Source organism: Eleutherodactylus coqui, chromosome 1, assembly GCF_035609145.1.
Source record: "Eleutherodactylus coqui strain aEleCoq1 chromosome 1, aEleCoq1.hap1, whole genome shotgun sequence".
Lineage (NCBI taxonomy): Eukaryota > Metazoa > Chordata > Amphibia > Anura > Eleutherodactylidae > Eleutherodactylus > Eleutherodactylus coqui.
The window spans coordinates 536,665,850-536,685,634 of NC_089837.1; the positions used below are offsets into that span (position 1 = coordinate 536,665,850).

General features: G+C 51.2%; 1 protein-coding gene across 5 annotated transcripts in view; it reads right to left on the reverse strand.

Annotated features, from left to right (window-relative positions):
* The window catches only part of ARFIP2 (ADP ribosylation factor interacting protein 2), a 65,088-nt gene that overhangs the window by 18,630 nt on the left and 26,673 nt on the right, over window positions 1-19,785 (reverse strand). The window contains exons 1-4 of one of the 5 annotated variants that reach the window (XM_066588570.1): window positions 14,138-14,173; window positions 11,840-11,905; window positions 11,646-11,751; window positions 6,890-6,998 (exon numbers count right to left, since the gene is read on the reverse strand). In XM_066588570.1, coding sequence (XP_066444667.1) covers window positions 6,890-6,998; window positions 11,646-11,751; window positions 11,840-11,844 — 220 coding nt within the window. In that variant the 5' untranslated portion in view covers window positions 11,845-11,905; window positions 14,138-14,173. Of the gene's footprint in view, window positions 1-6,889; window positions 6,999-11,645; window positions 11,752-11,839; window positions 11,906-14,137; window positions 14,204-19,785 lie in introns of those variants that run through there. The other 4 variants (XM_066588573.1, XM_066588571.1, XM_066588572.1 and 1 more) reach the window with 4 other exon arrangements.

The following is a 19,785-nucleotide window of genomic DNA, read 5'->3' on the forward strand; positions in this document are numbered from 1 at the left end:
CCGCTAACATGGTGAGCATGGTAACCCCCTACACCCGCCAACATGGTGAACGTGGTAAGCCCTACACCCGCCATTGTGGTAACCCCTACACCTGTCAACATGGTGAACGTGGAAACCCCTACACGCGCCAACATGATGAGCGTGGTAAGCCCTACACCCGCCATTGTGGTAACCCCAACACGGTAAGCGTGGTAACCCCTACACCCGCCATTGTGGTAACCCCTACACCCGCCAACATGCTGAGCGTGGTAACCCCCACACCCGCCAACATGATGAGCGTGGTAACCCTCTACACCCACCAACATGATGAGCGTGGTAACCCCCTACACCCGCCATTGTGGTAATCCCTACACCCACCATTGTGGTAACCCCTACACCCGCCAACATGGTGAACGTGATAACCCCTACACCCGCCAACATGATGAACGTGGTAACCCCCTACACCGGCCAACATGGTGAACGTGGTAAGCCCTACACGCGCCAACATGATGAGCATGGTAAGCCCTACACCCGCCAACATGGTGAATGTGGTAACCCCTACACCCGCCAACATGATGAGCGTGGTAACCCCTACACCCGCCAACATGATGAGCGTGGTAACCCCCTACACCCGCCAACATGGCGAACGTGGTAAGCCCTACACCCGCCATTGTGGTAACCCCCTACACCCGCCAACATGGTGAACGTGGTAAGCCCTACACCCGCCAACATGGTGAGCGTGGTAACCCCTACACCCGCCAACATGATGAGCGTGGTAACCCCCTACCCCCGCCAACATGGCGAACGTGGTAAGCCCTACAAACGCCATTGTGGTAACCCGTACACCCGCCAACATGATGAGCGTGGTAACCCCTACACCCGCCAACATGATGAGCGTGGTAACCCCCTACACCCGCCAACATGAGGAGCGTGGTAACCCCCTACACCCGCCAACATGGCGAACGTGGTAAGCCCTACACCCGCCATTGTGGTAACCCCCTACACCCGCCAACATGGTGAACGTGGTAAGCCCTACACCCGCCAACATGGTGAGCGTGGTAACCCCTACACCCGCCAACATGGTGAACGTGGTAACCCCTACACCCGCCAACATGGTGAACGTGGTAACCCCCTAACCTGCCAACATGGTGAACGTGGTAAGCCCTACACCCGCCAACAAGGTGAGCATGGTAACCCCCTACACCCGCCAACATGGTGAACGTGGTAAGCCCTACACCCGCCATTGTGGTAACCCCTACACCCGTCAACATGGTGAACGTGGAAACCCCTACACGCGCCAACATGTTGAGCGTGGTAAGCCCTACACCCGCCATTGTGGTAACACCTACACCCGCCAACATGGTGAACGTGGTAACCCCTACACCCGCCAACATGGTGAACGTGGTAACCCCTACAGAACGTGGTAACCCCTACACCCGCCAACATGGTGAACGTGGTAACCCCTACACCCGCCATTGTGGTAACCCCAACACGGTAAGCGTGGTAACCCCTACACCCGCCATTGTGGTAACCCCTACACCCGCCAACATGCTGAGCGTGGTAACCCCTACACCCGCCAACATGATGAGCGTGGTAACCCTCTACACCCACCAACATGATGAGCGTGGTAACCCCCTACACCCGCCATTGTGGTAATCCCTACACCCACCATTGTGGTAACCCCCTACACCGGCCAACATGGTGAACGTGGTAACCCCTACACGCGCCAACATGATGAGCATGGTAAGCCCTACACCCGCCATTGTGGTAACCCCTCCACCCGCCAACATGGTGAATGTGGTAACCCCTACAGCCGCCAATATGGTGAACGTGGTGACCCCTACACCCGCCATTGTGGTAACCCCTACACCTGCCAACATGGTAAGTGTGGTAACCCCTACACCCACCATTGTGGTAACCCCTACACAGGCCAACATGGTAAGCGTGGTAACCCCTACACCCGCCAACATGATGAGCGTGGTAACCCCCTACACCCGCCCACATGATGAGCGTGGTAACCCCCTACACCCGCTATGGTGGTAACTCATACACCCGCCAACATGGTGAGCGTGGTAACCCCCTACACCCGCCAACATGATGAGCGTGGTAACCCCCTACACCCGCCATTGTCGTAACCCCTACACCCGCCATTGTGGTAACCCCTACACCCGCCAACATGATGAATGTGGTAACCCCCTACACCCGCCAACATGATGAGCGTGGTAACCCCCTACATCGGCCAACATGGCGAACGTGGTAAGCCCTACACCCGCCATTGTGGTAACCCCTACACCCGCCAACATGGTAAGCGTGGTAACCCCTACACCCGCCATTGTGGTAACCCCTACACCCGCCAACATGGTGAGCGTGGTAACCCCTACACCCGCCAACATGGTGAACGTGGTAACCCCTACACCCGCTAACATGGTGAGCGTGGTAACCCCTACACCCGCCATTGTGGTAACCCCTACACCCACCAACATGGTGAGCGTGGTAACCCCCTACACCCGCCAACATGGTGAACGTGGTAACCCCTACACCCGCCAACATGGTGAATGTGGTAACCCCTACACCCGCCAACATGGTGAACGTGGTAACCCTTACACCCGCCAACATGGTGAACGTGGTAACCCCCTACACCCGCCAAAATCGTGAACGTGGTAACCCCTACACCCGCCAACATGGTGAACGTGGTAAGCCTTACACCCGCCAACATGGTGAACGTGGTAAGCCCTACACCCACCAACATGGTGAGCGTGGTAACCCCTACACCCGCCAACATGGTGAGCGTGGTAACCCCCTACACCCGCCAACATGGTGAGCGTGGTAACCCCATACACCCGCCATTGTGGTAACCCCTACACCCGCCAACATGGTGAACGTGGTAACCCCTACACCCGCCAACATGGTGAACGTGGTAACCCCTACACCCGCCAACATGGTGAACGTGGTAACCCCCTACATCTGCCATCAAGGTAATTGCCATTACTAGAACAGGACAGGATATACTCTTCACTATCCATCATGGAGGTTTCCGTCACAGCCTCTAAACAGTATCCCATCGATGTCCTTGCACCATCCTTGAAGATGGTCTCCTCTACTTCCAGCACTAAACTAGTAGGTCGGCATCTTCTCACTCTGAATCTTTATCTCCAATGAACCAACTATTTTCTTACATACAATGCAGCCAAAACAGAAAAGACAACTACTGTATATGAGTTTTGATAACCACCATATCCTGTGTTGTGCCTACATCTCCACCCTGTGGACCCCATGTAGGAGCTTACATCTGCCCTCACTTCTTGCTGGCCCACCAGACACATGCCCTACATACAGTTGGGTGTTGTGTTGCTGTATTTAAGCTGATGCTTTCGGCTCCAAGACATGAAGATCCAACCTTCACTAAGGAGGACTCATGGCTGGAAACATGGCGATTAGGAATACAAAATACAATGACTAGAAGTAGTAAATACCCCGAGTGGACCCCACAGTCTCAGGGGCGGCAGACAATTGGAGGACCAACATGGAGTTATATCTCCTCTTTGGTGGGCTATTTGAGAAAAAAGGGGGCGGGAGCGAGCTCGGTGCTGGATAAAGGAGGGTTCCACATAGAGCCCCAGTAGAATCTAATGACCCCATGACCACAAACCCTTGTGGCAGCATCACAATTGCTTCCAGCGAGTCAGTTCCTTACAATCTGCGGCTCGTTATCCAGGAGGACTACAAGCTCTCCATCCAGTTCTTCATCCCAACCCATCACTCTCTGGTTTCTCTCGCACTTTATAAATACATCTGAGCTGTGACCTTAGGAGATACCGGAGGAGCGCCCCAAGACAAGGCTCATCATCAGAAGAGAGAATTGTAAACCCAAGACGACCGTAGCGGCAGATTTAAGCCACAAGATAAAACATACAGATGAGAAGCCACAAGGATGAAGAAGAACTAGGAGGACACAACTTATTCAGCTGCTTTCACTGCAGCTTTCAAAAGTGGTGGGTGATAAACAGTGACCATACATGCGTAAGACATCATGAGCGTCCTTACAGTCCACCCTTTACAAAGACACCCAGCTGTGACATCATCAGCCCCCTTATATTCTTTACACAAGAGGTTTCCGCCTTCTAGCTCCTTCTCTGTCCTCCTTACTTTCCACCCGTCTCCTCCCCTTTCCTTCTCTGTTCTCTCCTCCATCCTCATCTCTTTCCACCTGTCCACTCCTCCATCCTCCTCTCTTTCCACCTGTCGGCTCCTCCATCCTTCTCTATTCTCTCCTCCATCCTCCTCTCTTTCCACCTGTCGGCTCCTCCATCCTTCCCTGTTCTCTCCTCCATCCTCGTCTCTTTCCACCTGTCTGCTCCTCCATCCTTCCCTGTTCTCTCCTCCATCCTCGTCTCTTTCCACCTGTCTGCTCCTCCATCCTCGTCTCTTTCCACCTGTCTGCTCCTCCATCCTCGTCCCTTTCCACCTGTCTGCTCCTCCATCCTCGTCCCTTTCCACCTGTCTGCTCCTCCATCCTCGTCCCTTTCCACCTGTCTGCTCCTCCATCCTCGTCCCTTTCCACCTGTCTGCTGCTCCATCCTCGTCCCTTTCCACCTGTCTGCTCCTCCATCCTCGTCCCTTTCCACCTGTCTGCTCCTCCATCCTCGTCCCTTTCCACCTGTCTGCTCCTCCATCCTCGTCCCTTTCCACCTGTCTGCTCCTCCATCCTCGTCCCTTTCCACCTGTCTGCTCCTCCATCCTCGTCCCTTTCCACCTGTCTGCTCCTCCATCCTCGTCCCTTTCCACCTGTCTGCTCCTCCATCCTCGTCCGTTTCCACCTGTCTGCTCCTCCATCCTCGTCCGTTTCCACCTGTCTGCTCCTCCATCCTCGTCCCTTTCCACCTGTCTGCTCCTCCATCCTCGTCCCTTTCCACCTGTCTGCTCCTCCATCCTCGTCCCTTTCCACCTGTCTGCTCCTCCATCCTCGTCCCTTTCCACCTGTCTGCTCCTCCATCCTCGTCCCTTTCCACCTGTCTGCTCCTCCCTCCTCGTCCCTTTCCACCTGTCTGCTCCTCCATGCTCGTCCCTTTCCACCTGTCTGCTCCTCCATCCTCGTCCCTTTCCACCTGTCTGCTCCTCCATCCTCGTCCCTTTCCACCTGTCTGCTCCTCCATCCTCGTCCCTTTCCACCTGTCTGCTCCTCCATCCTCGTCCCTTTCCACCTGTCTGCTCCTCCATCCTCGTCCCTTTCCACCTGTCTGCTCCTCCATCCTCGTCCCTTTCCACCTGTCTGCTCCTCCATCCTCGTCCCTTTCCACCTGTCTGCTCCTCCATCCTCGTCCCTTTCCACCTGTCTGCTCCTCCATCCTCGTCCCTTTCCACCTGTCTGCTCCTCCATCCTCGTCCCTTTCCACCTGTCTGCTCCTCCATCCTCGTCCCTTTCCACCTGTCTGCTCCTCCATCCTCGTCCCTTTCCACCTGTCTGCTCCTCCATCCTCGTCCCTTTCCACCTGTCTGCTCCTCCATCCTCGTCCCTTTCCACCTGTCTGCTCCTCCATCCTCGTCCCTTTCCACCTGTCTGCTCCTCCATCCTCGTCCCTTTCCACCTGTCTACTCCTCCATCCTCGTCTCTTTCCACCTGTCTACTCCTCCATCCTCGTCTCTTTCCACCTGTCTACTCCTCCATCCTCGTCTCTTTCCACCTGTCTACTCCTCCATCCTCGTCTCTTTCCACCTGTCTACTCCTCCATCCTCGTCTCTTTCCACCTGTCTACTCCTCCATCCTCGTCTCTTTCCACCTGTCTACTCCTCCATCCTCGTCTCTTTCCACCTGTCTACTCCTCCATCCTCGTCTCTTTCCACCTGTCTACTCCTCCATCCTCGTCTCTTTCCACCTGTCTACTTCTCCATCCTCGTCTCTTTCCACCTGTCTACTCCTCCATCCTTCTTGGTCCTCTTCTCCATCCTCATCCCTTTCCACCTGTCTTTTCCCCTTTCCACCTTTGTCCTCTTCTCCTTCCTCGACCTTTGCACCTGTCTCCTTCCTTTTCCTTCTCTGTCTTCTCCTCTTTCCTCATCCCTTTCCACCTGTTTCTTCCCCTTTCGTTCACAGACCTCTCCTGTCCTTCCTCGACCTTTCCACCTGACTCCTTCCTCTTTCCTTCTCAACCCTCTCCTTCATCCTCGTCCCTTTTCACCTGTCTCCTCACCCTTCCTTCTCTGTCCTCTTCTCCATCCTAGTGCCTTTCCACCCATCACCTCCCCTTTCTTTCTCTGTCCTCTTCTCCATCCTTGTTTCTTTTCACCGGTCTCCTCCCCTTTCCTTCTCTGTCCTCTTCTCCTTCCTCGCCCCTTTCCTGCTCTGTCCTCTGCTCAATCCTCATTGCCTTCCACTGGTCTCCTCCCCTTTCCTTCTCTGTCCTCTCCTCCATCCCCATCCCTTTCCACCCGTCACCCCCCTTTCTTTCTCTGTCCTCTTCTCCATCCTTGTCCTTTTCCACCTCTCTGCTCACCTCTGCCTCTTCCCCTTTCTTTCTGTGTTGGAGTAGCAGTTGAGGGGTATATTATTGTTGCAAGTTACAAAAATATATGGGTGGGAGGGGGAACAGGACAACCCCTCGAAGGGAGGACCGATCTGTATATACAGGTTTATATCACACTCTGCAGGCACCCAGGTTAAAAGTCTGTATATAACATGTGGGTCAGTCTAGTCCCCCAATATAAGCTGGACCATTGGCTACGGGCAGTCACATGACCCATCGTTACGTGGACATTTAGTATGTCCGTATAACATCACTGTGTGATGATGTGTCTATAGTTACAATAGATGCAGGCGGTCGTTTATATGACTCCGCTGCTTCATGATGGACTCTGACCAGCCCCGACCTGTCCCCCGAGAGAAGCACACCAGCGCCTTGCTGTGTGCTCTTACCTTTTAAGCCGCTTGTGGGAATGATTCCTTCCGTGGTTCCGCCATAACCGCCAGACACAATACTCGTCTCGTTTAGGTTGGGGCCCGATACCATGACCTGCTGCAGATCCTACAGATACCAAAGAGCAAACACTTGTCAGCAGTGCAAGAAATCATGGGAGCAGGGTGGCAGTCGGATGGGCCGTCCTGTCCGCACTCGACCACGGGGGAGGTGGGCCCCTGTCCATACATGACCACGACGTGGGGGGTGGGATGGTGGTTGTCCTGACCGTACTCGACCATCAAGAAGGAAGGGGGGGGGGGGGGGTTAATTTTTTTTTCAGCAAAAACATTGTGCTGGCGGGATGAGTGATGCGGGCAAACCGTGCCGCAGTGGGTGGACGAGCCAGTCCTCATTCTCTGCCCTCTTACAAGGACTTTGTGGCCCCTGAAACCTGAAATGTCCTAATAAAAGGGAAGCCCCACAATGTACAGGCGGCTCCATCATGGCGGAGGCGAGGTGCGCACTGGAACCTTCCTCACCCGGAATCTACAGGTTTTAGGCAGTTTGTTCCCCCCAATATTTCCTACTGAGGAAACTTGCTCAAAATTGAAACTCTACAAAAATATGAGATTTTAATGTTTCTCCCCCGCTTTTGCTTTCATTCCTTGGAATCACCTAAAAGGGTCAACAAACTTCCTAAATGCCATTTTGAACACTTTAAAGGGGTGCGGTGTTTTTAATGGCATACTTCATGGCGTTTCTAATAATACAGGGTGATTCAAAAGTCAGGGCCACCAGAAGGTCTTCTAAATGAAAGATTAAAAGTAGGAAACTTTGTAGAACATACAGATGGGTGGTGGAAACTTTTTGGCACTATAGTGGTGCCCACCTGCCATCTTGGGGGCAGCCAGTTGAGATTCAGCCCAGGAACTACAATGGAAAGAGGGTGAAGGGGTCATTTAGTACTATTATGGAGCTATGGATGACATGCGGGGGTTAATCAAGTGGTTATGTGGGATGAAGAAGACCAATCACAGGTCTTCACAGGAACCAGAACGGAGATCACCCCGATGGTCGGTAACAGGAGCTGGCCGAGGCTTTTCATCCAGAGCACCCAGAAAGAAGCCAACGAGGGCGCGAATGACACTGGGGGATGAGAAAGGCCGCTGCGACGACCTATTCCTGGGTGTTCTTGATTGTCTCAGCCACCTCACGTCTGTCCAGGATTGCTAACGGCATCTTCTATGTAACAACGCTGATATGGGCTGTGGGGGGCTGAGTGTGACCCGTCGGACCCCCATGATGTGATCACAGGGTTCCAATGGGTTGCGATGGCCTCCAGGTCTGCGATCTACGGTGGTCTATGCAGCTCAGAGGTAGTGTCTAACAGGCCAATATAATACTCTGCAGGAGTATTGAAGTGAACTATAAGTATTGCAGTGTATTATAGAAACAATGTAGTAAAAAGGGGGAAAAGTAGCAAAACCTAAATAAATAAAAGCCCTATAAATGTGGCATCCTAATAGATCTTCATTTATACCAGACGGTGAACATCGTAAAACAAAAAAATAAGCCAGCAGGACAGAACTGCAGATTTAGTTCCTCCTGCCTCTAAAAGTGACAAATGTTGTATTTTCCCAAAAACGGGATCAATGAAGACGAGAGCTCTATTCCCGCAAAAAACCCACAGAGCGCCAGCGATGGAAGATAAAAACCTCCCGGCAGCAGAAAAGCAAAAGCTTAACAAAAACAGCAAATCCTCCCAAAAATGGCCCATAACGGCGGCATGGTGCTGCCAGAGGGCGACATCATCACACCAGCTGAACACTGCAGAAATAACGCCCAAAAACTATCTCAATCCCCCCCTCAAAAAACGAATAAGAGTTCTACAATATAAGAACCCCAAAAATACAACTCACCCCGCAAAAAACAAGCCCCCATACGGCCGCCGATGTAAAAATGTCAAAAAGTTGTGGATCTAGCAGTACGACGATAGAAAGAAAAACAAAACTGAAAAATGGGCTGGTCATTAAGGGGTTAAAGAAAGATGTCAAGAAGCACAACTGTAGCCTTGCTGTACTTTTGTACGTGCCCTGGTGGCCAGAGCGTGGCATTACACATCAGTCACGGATTCATGGCACTGGGCCGCAGCGCCCAACGACAGAGGAGGACTGTGAGGTGAATGGGAGAGACGGACCACTGAAGGGACACCGGGCAGAACATGGACCAGTAAGACCAGCATGCATCAGGAGGTCACCTGATCATCAGGACGGGGACCAAGACCTTCACACATCTGAAGCTCCCAAGGTCAATAGCATGGGAACCATTGAGACCATCATGCATCTGAACGTCATATGGTCATCAGAACAATGACCACCGAGACCATCATGCATGGGGAGGTCACATAGTCATCAGGATGGGGACCACTGGGACAATCATGCATGGGGAAGTCACCTGATCATCAGGATGTGGACCACCAAGACACTCACATATCTGAAGGTCACATGGTCATCAGGATGGGACCTACTGAGCCCATCATGCAAGGGGAGGTCACATGGTCATCAGGATGTGGACCACCAAGACACTCACACATCTGAAGGTCATCAAGATGGGAATTGAGCCCATCATGCTAGGGGAGTTCACATGGTCATCAGGACAGGGATCCCCGAGACAATCATGCATGGGGAGGTCATCAGTACAGTGACCACCAATAGCATCATGCATGGGAGGTCACATGGTCATCAGGACGGGAACCACTGAGACCATCATGCATGGGGAGGCCACCTGATCCTCAGGCTGTGGACCCAAGACCCTCACACATCTGGAGGTCACAAGGTCATCAGGATGGGAATGCCGAGACCATCATGCATGGGGAGGTCACACGGTGATCAGGACGGGGACCACTGAGACCATCATGCATGGGGAGGTCACACGGTCATCAGGACGGGGACCACCGAGACCATCATGCATGGGGAGGTCACACGGTCATCAGGACGGGGTCTATTAAGACCCTCACACATTTGAAGGTCACGATGTCATCAGGACGGGGACCACCAAGACCCTCACACATCTGAAGCTCATAAGGTCATCAGGATGGGAACCACTGATACCATCATGCATGGGGAGGTCACATGGTCATCAGGACAGGGACCACTGAACCCATCATGCATGGGGAGGTCACATGGTCATCAGGATGGGGACCACCGAGCCCATGATGCATGGGGAGGTCCCATGGTCATCTGGACGGGCCCACCAAGACGCTCACACATCTGAAGGTCACAGGATCATCAAGATGGAAACAACTGAGCCAATCATGCATGGGGAGGTCACATGGTCTTCAGGACGTTAACCACCAAGACTATCATGCATGGGGAGGTCACAAGGTCATCAGCACAGTGACCACCGAGAGCTTCGTGCATGGGGAGGTCACATGGTCATCAGGACGGGGACCATTAAGACCCTGACACATTTAAAGGTCACAATGTCATCAGGACGGTGACCACCGAGACCATCATGCATGGGGAGGTCAGAAGGTCATCAGGATGGGGACCACCGAACCCATCATGCATGGGGAGGTCACATGGTCATCAGGACGGGGACCACCAAGACCCTCACACATCTGAAGCTCACAAGGTCATCAGGATGGGAACCACTGATACCATCATGCATGGGGAGGTCACACGGTTATCAGAACGGGGACCACTGAGACCATCATGCATGGGGAGGTCACACGGTCATCAGGACGGGGACCACTGAGACCATCATGCATGGGAAGGTCACACGGTCATCAGGACGGGGTCTATCAAGACCCTCACACATTTGAAGGTCACGATGTCATCAGGACAGTGGACCACCAAGACCCTCACACATCTGAAGCTCATAAGGTCATCAGGATGGGAACCACTGATACCATCATGCATGGGGAGGTCACATGGTCATCAGGACAGGGACCACCGAACCCATCATGCATGGGGAGGTCACATGGTCATCAGAATGGGGACCACCGAGCCCATCATGCATGGGTAGGTCACATGGTCATCTGGACGGGCCCACCAATACGCTCACACATCTGAAGGTCACAAGGTCATCAGGATGGGAACCAGTGAGACCATCATGCATGGGGAGGTCAGAAGGTAATCAGTACAGTGAACACCAAGACCCTCACACATCTGAAGGTCACAGGATCGTCAAGATGGAAACAACTGAGCCAATCATGCATGGGGAGGTCACATGGTCATCAGGACGTTAACCACCAAGACTATCATGCATGGGGAGGTCACAAGGTCATCAGCACAGTGACCACCGAGAGCATCGTGCATGGGGAGGTCACATGGTCATCAGGACGGGTACCATTAAAACCCTGACACATTTGAAGGTCACAATGTCATCAGGACAGTGACCACCGAGACCATCATGCATGGGGAGGTAACATGGTCATCAGGACAGGGAACACCAAACCCATCATGCATGGGAAGGTCACATGGTCATCAGGATGGGGACCACCGAGCCAATCATGCATGGGGAGGTCACATGGTAATCAGGGCGGGGCGCACCAAGACCCTCACACATCTGAAGGTCACAAGGTCATCAGGATGGGAGCAACTGAGACCATCATGTATGGGGAGGTCACATGGTCATCAGGACAGGGACCACCGAGCTCATCACACATCGGGAGGTCACATTGTCATCAGGATGGATACCACCAAGAGCATCATGTATGGGGAGGTCACAAGGTCATCAGGACGGGGACACAGCACACAGTCCAGTCATCACCTGCTCTAGACTTTCATCTTCATTGATTGTCCCGGACACCCCATTACTGCTGATGGGGATCTCCATGGTAGCTGCTTTGCTCATTATTCCTTCAGACATCTTGATCCTGCAAAGAAGGAATAAATGTTCAATCTCAAGGAGGCAACCAGAGGTAAGACACCATGAAGGTGAGGAGACCATCTGATGTCCCATACCACATTGAGGCACTCTTTCAGCAGGGCCACGAGTCCTCATCTCTGATGGCTGCTCGCCGCTCCGGTCTACAGACAATGAGAGAAGGAAGCACTGTATCGTAGTATACAGGTGTCATACTGCCCCCTACAGGTACACTGCTGAGCAGCTCCATGGAGCAGGGCTATAGAGTGTCAGCTCCTGTGTCACAGCCCTGCTGGGCTGGAGGTACCTTCCTACAGAGAGTGTATGGGAGATGATGTCAGGTCCTAACAGTGGTGGAGAGATGTCTCACAAGACACCAGCATGGAATGAGGAGACCTACTGATGTAATAAATCCTAACAACACATTCTATCTACCATGTCGAGTTATCACGATGAAGGGGAGGCACAACCAGCTTGACAGTACAACCCACGGCCAACCTGGACGGCAGCCACTCATTCAGAGGGCCAGACAGGGAACACCAGCGTGGTACAATGGCTACAGCTCGTTCCGTGGACATCGGCTGCCATTATCGCAGAAAACCCCAAAGTAAAGAAACCACAAAGACCTAAAAGCCATGGATATTAGTGAGCAGAGCAGCGTGTCACATGGTATGTACAAGAGGGACAGCAAAGGATGAGAAGATCATGTTGGAAGAGGGGTGCGGAGGCGGCCAGGGCTCGGCGCACCAGGCGGAGGGGTGCGGAGGCGGCCAGGGCTCGGCGCACCAGGCAGAGGGGTGCGGAGGCGGCCAGGGCTCGGCGCACCAGGCGGAGGGGTGCGGAGGGGGCCAGGGCTCGGCGCACCAGGCAGAGAGGGTGATGGAGGCCAGGGCTCGGCGCACCAGGCGGAGGGGGTGATGGAGGCCAGGGCTCGGCGCACCAGGCGGAGGGGGTGATGGAGGCCAGGGCTCGGCGCACCAGGCGGAGGGGGTGATGGAGGCCAGGGCTCGGCGCACCAGGCGGAGGGGGTGATGGAGGCCAGGGCTCGGCGCACCAGGCGGAGGGGGTGATGGAGGCCAGGGCTCGGCGCACCAGGCGGAGGGGGTGATGGAGGCCAGGGCTCGGCGCACCAGGCGGAGGGGGTGATGGAGGCCAGGGCTCGGCGCACCAGGCGGAGGGGGTGATGGAGGCCAGGGCTCGGCGCACCAGGCGGAGGGGGTGATGGAGGCCAGGGCTCGGCGCACCAGGCGGAGGGGGTGATGGAGGCCAGGGCTCGGCGCACCAGGCGGAGGGGGTGATGGAGGCCAGGGCTCGGCGCACCAGGTGGAGGGGGTGATGGAGTCCAGGGGTCGGCGGACCAGGTGACGGGGGCCAGGGCTCGGCCGACCAGGTGGCGGGGGCCAGGGCTCGGCGGGCCAGGTGGCGGGGGCCAGGGCTCGGCGGGCCAGGTGGCGGGGGCCAGGGCTCGGCGGGCCAGGTGGCGGGGGCCAGGGCTCGGCGGGCCAGGTGGCGGGGGCCAGGGCTCGGCGGGCCAGGTGGCGGGGGCCAGGGCTCGGCGGGCCAGGTGGCGGGGGCCAGGGCTCGGCGGGCCAGGTGGCGGGGGCCAGGGCTCGGCGGGCCAGGTGGCGGGGGCCAGGGCTCGGCGGGCCAGGTGGCGGGGGCCAGGGCTCGGCGGGCCAGGTGGCGGGGGCCAGGGCTCGGCGGGCCAGGTGGCGGGGGCCAGGGCTCGGCGGGCCAGTTGGAGGGGGGTGGAGGCCAGGGCTCGGCAGACCAGTTGGAGGGGGGTGGGGAGGGGTGGAGGCCAGGGCACGGTGGATGGCTGGGAAAGCGCCTGGGCTCGGCGGACCACAAGGAAGGCATGTATATTAGAAGGAGGCAAGAAATGGTTCGGATAGCGAGAGGTCGCATAAGAGTAGAAATAACGAATGTGTGTAAAGTCAAAGTGAGAATTTGCGTCTTAAGAGAAAGCTTATTGGGAGGCGGCTGAGGAGGAATTCTTAGTTTCGAGCCGTGCAGCAACTTCTGGGTAATAACTGCAGGATGTGACAAGTGGAAGAGCAGGTTACACAGCAAACAGGGGAGGAGGAGAGCAAGCATACAGGAGACTGCGCAGGAATGTGTCCACCGAAGACAGGCGCTAATGGTCAACCAGCGGACGCCGCGCCAAACTGTGTGTTGTGGGCATACATGACAGGCTGCCCTTACCGTGTCTGCAAGGGAGAAATACATGTGTGCTGAGCACACACACCAAACACACAACACACACACAATTCGTGTGCAGCACCAGAGACACACACGGCCCCCCACACACAACGCGTGTGCACCACCAGACAACACACACACAACTGGTGTGACCATCAGATAGACACACGACAGCAGCACGGACATCCTGTTACCTGCAGCAGCGTCACATTGTCACCTGCACGGAGTCAGCACTCAGCAGACCACACCCACAACACCTGTGCACTCCCAAGCTCCGCCCACCCAAGGATCACATGGGAGCTGGCACCCAGATGCCTAGTGACGTAGAGGTTGATGAGGGGCAATCACTCCTGAGCGCCGGCAGCAGAGCGTTTCCCCCGGGCGGGTGTGTATTTGTGCGTGCAGTGATCCTGCCCTCTTCTGTGCGCAGCGGCGTATCTTTCTGTACTGTTTGAGCAGCGCTGCTCCCAGCTATAATTAGTCTAACGAGTTACCCATGTGTTCTTTTTCCTGCACAATTAAGCAGTGCTTCATGCATCGGCGCCCCCCGTTGACTTCTATGGGGACCTTTTGTGCACACATCTAGCACGCCGCGGGGTTTTGGAGTCAGCGGGGTCCATCCTTACGCCCGCGCGAAGCTGAACGGAGGCTATTATCAATGCGACCTTAACAGACATCACCCGGCTCTCGCATACGGTGTGGTGTACGTGCGATGTGACCCTCTGACACGCATGAAACACGTTCCTGAGGATGGCAAGGACACGGCAGTGATGTCAGGCGTCTCTCCACCCGATGTCACGGTTGCCCGTGTGAATATAGCCTTAATATGAGAAAACTTCCACTAGCTTCATTCTGTAAGACAAGGTGGGGCTACGGAGCGAGACGTCTTCTAAGGGGGGATCCTACACCACCCCAGATTCTGGTGCTTACTATTAAGGGGGCATCACTGTAGATTATCTGTGGGGGTCCCGGTGGCATACAGTGTGCGGTCCATGTAGTCACTAATACAAGCTCTTCATTCCTCGTGTCACCAGTAAGACAGAGAAGAAGCAGGAAATTGGGGGTCTCGATCAGCCGTTATAGAGAAGATGGGGACGGGAAGTGAAATAACCCACCGGACTACTCCTTCCATTGTGAGGAGACTCCTGGAGGATACAGAGCCACCAAGTTAGTGGGAAAAGGAGAAGATCTGCTCCAGAACTCTTGAGAGCTGAGGAGTTAAGGAAGGATGAAGGAACTCAGGAGACACTTCAGCCTGGAGCCACCAAGAAAATGTCACTAGAGTAGAAAACAGAATCCGCTCGGGACCCTGGAGGGCTAAGGGATGGAGGAAGGATAAAGGAACTGAGGAGACTTCAGCCTGGAGCCACCAAGAAAATGTCACTAACGCAGAAGATGAAATCCGCTCAGGACCCTGCAGGGCTGAGGAGTGGAGGAAGGATGAAGGAACTGAGGATACTTCAGCCTGAAGCCACCAAGAAGAGGTCACTAATGCAGAAGACAGAATCCACTCTGGACCCTGGAGGGCTGAGGGATGGAGGAAGGATGAAGGAACTGAGGAGACTCTTCACCCTGGAGCCACAAAGAAGATGTCACTAATGTAGAAGACAGAATCCATTCGGGACCCTGGAGGTCTGAGGGATGGAGGAGGATCTAGGAATGGAGATGTTCCGGTCTGGAGGATACTGAGTCACCAAGAAGACATCACTGATGAAGAGGAGAAGATCCAGTACCCAGAGGTCTGAGGAAGGGAAAGGATATAGGAACAGATGAGAAGCTTTGGTCTAGAGCCATCAAGAAGATGATACTAAAGTAGAAGAGGAAAACTGGCCAGGAACCCGGAGGACTGCGGTGAGGAGGAAACATATACAAACTGAGGAGACAACCCGGTCTAAAATGTTGTTTCTGATGTAGAAAAGAAGATCTGTTAAGGATCCTGGAGGTCTGAGAAGTGAAGGAAGGGTGAAGGAACTGAGAAGCTGTTCTGCACTGTACAGGAGTCAATGAGAAGACATTACTGATGAACTGGAGAAGACAGAAGATCTGATTGAGAAACGGAAAGATGGAGAATATAGGACCTGGGGAGATGTTCTGGTCTGGAGGGTGTGGAGACAACAAGAAGAAATCATAGATAAACTGGAGAAGATCTGCTCAAGTACCTGGTGGTCTAAAAAGGAGAGAAGGACACAGGAACAATGGAGACACTCTGGTCAGGAGACTGATAAAGAGGACAAGATCCAGAATCCGGAGGAAGACCAAGTGTATGAGGTAAGAGGACCAAGGAGGAAGGAAGAATCCAGACACCGAGGAGACATTCTAACATGGAAAGGATCATCAGCTGAAGAACACAAAATGTAACACAGTACTTGTAACCGCAGGGTTTAATATATATTATATCTATACGCACACACACACGTACACATAGATATCACACACATACAGTACTTGTAACCGCAGGGTTTAATATATATTATATCTATACACACACACACACATAGATATCACACACATACAGTATTTGTAACCGCAGGGTTTAATATATATTATATCTATACACACACACACACATAGATATCACACACATACAGTACTTGTAACCGCAGGGTTTAATATATATTATATCTATACACACACACACACATAGATATCACACACACACAGTACTTGTAACCGCAGGGTTTAATATATATTATATCTATACACACACACACATAGATATCACACACACACAGTACTTGTAATCGCAGGGTTTAATATATATTATATCTATACACACACACACATAGATATCACACACACACAGTACTTGTAACCGCAGGGTTTAATATATATTATATCTATACACACACACACATAGATATCACACACATACAGTACTTGTAACCGCAGGGTTTAATATATATTTATTATATATTATATCTATACGCACACACACACGTACACATAGATATCACACACATACAGTATTTGCAACTGCAGTGACTATATATCTATAAAATTGAATGTCTGTCTGTCTGTCTGTCCTTTATGCATTACTACACCATTCATCCGATCGCCATGAAACTTTGGAAAGTTGCTGAGTACACTCCTGGGAAGATTATAGGCATAGTACAACTATCCTATGATAAATGGCGCGCGCGAGCATCGTCGACAGTTACGCCCCCGACGTAGATCGTTCGATTTCCATCATTGCCACTAATTCTCTCACTTCCCGATGTCGTAAAAACTTGAAATTTGGCACGGGCATTGAATATGTCATAAATATGAAAAGCTAATCGGTCCCAGCTCGATTATTCAATTCTATGCGCCAAAGAATTAGTGTCCAAATTTTACGTACGGAATCTAATTCTCTCCCTTCCCAATGTCATAGAAACTTGAAATTTGGTACAAGCATTGATTATGTCATAAATAGGAAAAGCTAATGGGTCCCAACTCGATTATTCAATTCTAGCGCAAAGGAATTAGCGTCCAAATTTTACGTACGGAATTAAATTCTCTCACTTTCCAATGTCATAGAAACGTGAAATTTGGCATGAGCATTGAATATGTCATAAATAGGAAAAGCTAATGGGTCCCAACTCGAATATTCAATTCTATGCGCCAAAGAATTAGTGTCCAAATTTTACGTACGGAATCTAATTTTCTCACTTTCTGATGTCATAGAAACATGAAATTTGGCACGAGCATTGATTATGTCATAAGTAGGAAAAGCTAATGGGCCCCAACTCGATTATTCAATTCTATGTGCAAAAGAATTAGCGTCCAAATTTTACGTACAGAATCTAACTCTCTCACTTCCTGATGTCATCTAATATATATATATATATATATATATATATATATATATATATATATATATATATATATATAAATGTCTGTCTGTCTGTCTGTCCTTTATGCATTACTACACCATTCACCCAATCGCCATGACAGTTTGGGAAGTTGCTGAGTACACTCCTGGGAAGATTACTGGCATAGTACCACTATCCTACGATAGGTGGCGCCGTGCGAGCGTCGTCGACAGTTATGCCCCCCAGACAAAGATCGTTTGATTTCCATCTCAAGCACAAAAGCAAAAGGCATGACGAGCAACGGGAGGCGTGTTCAACTACAAGATGATGCATCCGCCGAACGTATCACTAAACCATTGCTGGATATTGAGAATGCTGAGGTAAAATGAAAGCTGTGCTGTGATTGGTTGTTATATATTATACTGAGGTAACATGAAAGCTGTGCTGTGATTGGTTGTTATATATTATACTGAGATAACATGAAAGCTGCGCTGTGATTGGTTGTTATATATTATACTGAGGTAACATGAAAGCTGTGCTGTGATTGGTTGTTATATATTATACTGAGGTAACATGAAAGCTGCGCTGTGATTGGTTGTTATATAGTATACTGAGGTAACATGAAAGCTGTGCTGTGATTGGTTGTTATATATTATACTGAGATAACATGAAAGCTGCGCTGTGATTGGTTGTTATATATTATACTGCTGAGGTAACATGAAAGCTGTGCTGTGATTGGTTGTTATATATTATACTGAGGTAACATGAAAGCTGTGCTGTGATTGGTTGTTATATATTATACTGAGATAACATGAAAGCTGCGCTGTGATTGGTTGTTATATATTATACTGAGGTAACATGAAAGCTGTGCTGTGATTGGTTGTTATATATTATACTGAGGTAACATGAAAGCTGCGCTGTGATTGGTTGTTATATAGTATACTGAGGTAACATGAAAGCTGTGCTGTGATTGGTTGTTATATATTATACTGAGATAACATGAAAGCTGCGCTGTGATTGGTTGTTATATATTATACCGCTGAGGTAAAATGAAAGCTGTGCTGTGATTGGTTGTTATATATTATACTGAGGTAACATGAAAGCTGCGCTGTGATTGGTTGTTATATATTATACTGAGGTAACATGAAAGCTGCGCTGTGATTGGTTGTTATATATTATACTGAGGTAACATGAAAGCTGTGCTGTGATTGGTTGTTATATATTATACTGCTGAGGTAACATGAAAGCTGTGCTGTGATTGGTTGTTATATATTATACTGCTGAGGTAACATGAAAGCTGTGCTGTGATTGGTTGTTATATATTATACTGCTGAGGTAACATGAAAGCTGTGCTGTGATTGGTTGTTATATATTATACTGAGGTAACATGAAAGCTGTGCTGTGATTGGTTGTTATATATTATACTGAGATAACATGAAAGCTGTGCTGTGATTGGTTGTTATATATTATACCGCTGAGGTAAAATGAAAGCTGTGCTGTGATTGGTTGTTATATATTATACTGAGGTAACATGAAAGCTGCGCTGTGATTGGTTGTTATATATTATACTGAGGTAACATGAAAGCTGTGCTGTGATTGGTTGTTATATATTATACTGAGGTAACATGAAAGCTGCGCTGTGATTGGTTGTTATATGTTATACTGCTGAGGTAACATGAAAGCTGCGCTGTGATTGGTTGTTATATATTATACTGAGGTAACATGAAAGCTGCGCTGTGATTGGGTGTTATATATTATACTGCTGAGGTAACATGAAAGCTGTGCTGTGATTGGTTGTTATATATTATACTGAGGTAACATGAAAGCTGTGCTGTGATTGGCTGTTATATATTATACTGAGGTAACATGAAAGCTGTGCTGTGATTGGTTGTTATATATTATACTGAGGTAACATGAAAGCTGCGCTGTGATTGGTTGTTATATATTATACTGCTGAGGTAAAATGAAAGCTGCGCTGTGATTGGTTGTTATATATTATACTGAGGTAACATGAAAGCTGCACTGTGATTAGTTGTTATATATTATACTGA